Genomic DNA, 1,093 nt, shown 5'->3' with positions numbered 1-1,093 from the left:
TTACCCAACCCTCCTGTACAGTCCCTACCCCTTACCCAACCCTCCTGTACCATCCCTGCCCCTTACCCAACCCTCCTGTACCGTCCTTGCCCCTGACCGAACCCTGTTGGCACCGTGCTCCCTGCAGGCCCCCAGGGCGTTGGTGCCCTGTCCCTTTGGTACTCACAGATACAAGTGGCAGCTATGAGGCGGGCAGCGACGTAGGGTTGCTGGCAGGTGGGGAAGATGGGTTGCACCATGTAGTTGGCGAACGTGATGGCGATGATGGCCTGGCTGGTGGGCTCAATGATCAGCAGCGACGTCCAGAGCCTGATGAACGCCACAAAGCCGCCGAAGGCCTCCAGGATGTAGGCGTAGCTGGCACCGGATTTGGTGATGGTGGTGCCCAGCTCGGCGTAGCACAGGGCGCCGAAAATGGAGAAGATGCCGCCCACCACCCACACCACCAGCGAGAGCCCGTAGGAGGCGCTGTACATCAGCACACCCTTGGGTGAGACGAAGATGCCCGAGCCTATCATGTTGCCCACAATCAGGCAGATGCCATTCACCAGGGAGATCTCTTTCTTTAGCTGCACTGCCTTGCTGCTGGTTGAGGGAGACTCTGCCAGCCCCGAGTCGCCCGGGTTCGGGGAACCCTCCTGCTCGCGCCCGCCAACATACTTGGTACAGATATCAGACATGATGGCTCCCTGATCCCTCATGGCCACCTCCTCATCGCCAGCCTCACTTCAAAGCCTATGCGGGAAAGAGGGAAGGAGGCTGTTAATGTCAGCAGGAGGGCACCAGGACCGTATCGCTCGTGCAAATAGATTCTGGTTTATTCTCAGACACAGACTCTGCTTATTGTTAGCTATTGACAGTTCACTGTCGGAAACAGACTCTGTTTATTGTTAGAGGTTGGCAGTTCACTGTCGGAAACAGACCCTGTTTATTATTAGCTATTGACAGTTCACTGTTGGAAACAGACTCTGTTTATTGTTAGAGATTGGCAGTTCACTGACGGAAATAGACCCTGTTTATTGTTAGAGATTGACAGTTCACTGTTTGGAAACAGACCCTGTTTATTGTTAGAGATTGACAGTTCACTGTCGGA

At 54.7% G+C, this 1,093-nt stretch overlaps 1 protein-coding gene across 1 annotated transcript in view; it reads right to left on the bottom strand.

Moving 5' to 3' along the window:
• LOC125487609 (Y+L amino acid transporter 2-like) overlaps positions 1-1,093 on the bottom strand; it is an 18,039-nt gene that overhangs the window by 8,342 nt on the left and 8,604 nt on the right. Inside the window, 1 exon segment of the mRNA XM_048619456.1 lies at positions 167-735. Coding sequence (XP_048475413.1) covers positions 167-701 — 535 coding nt within the window. The 5' untranslated portion in view covers positions 702-735.

Source organism: Rhincodon typus, chromosome 42 (genome assembly GCF_021869965.1).
Source record: "Rhincodon typus isolate 14 chromosome 42, sRhiTyp1.1, whole genome shotgun sequence".
Classification (NCBI taxonomy): Eukaryota; Metazoa; Chordata; class Chondrichthyes; order Orectolobiformes; family Rhincodontidae; genus Rhincodon; species Rhincodon typus.
Note: the sequence above shows the minus strand (reverse complement) of the source record. Positions and strands in the feature narration are given on the sequence as shown.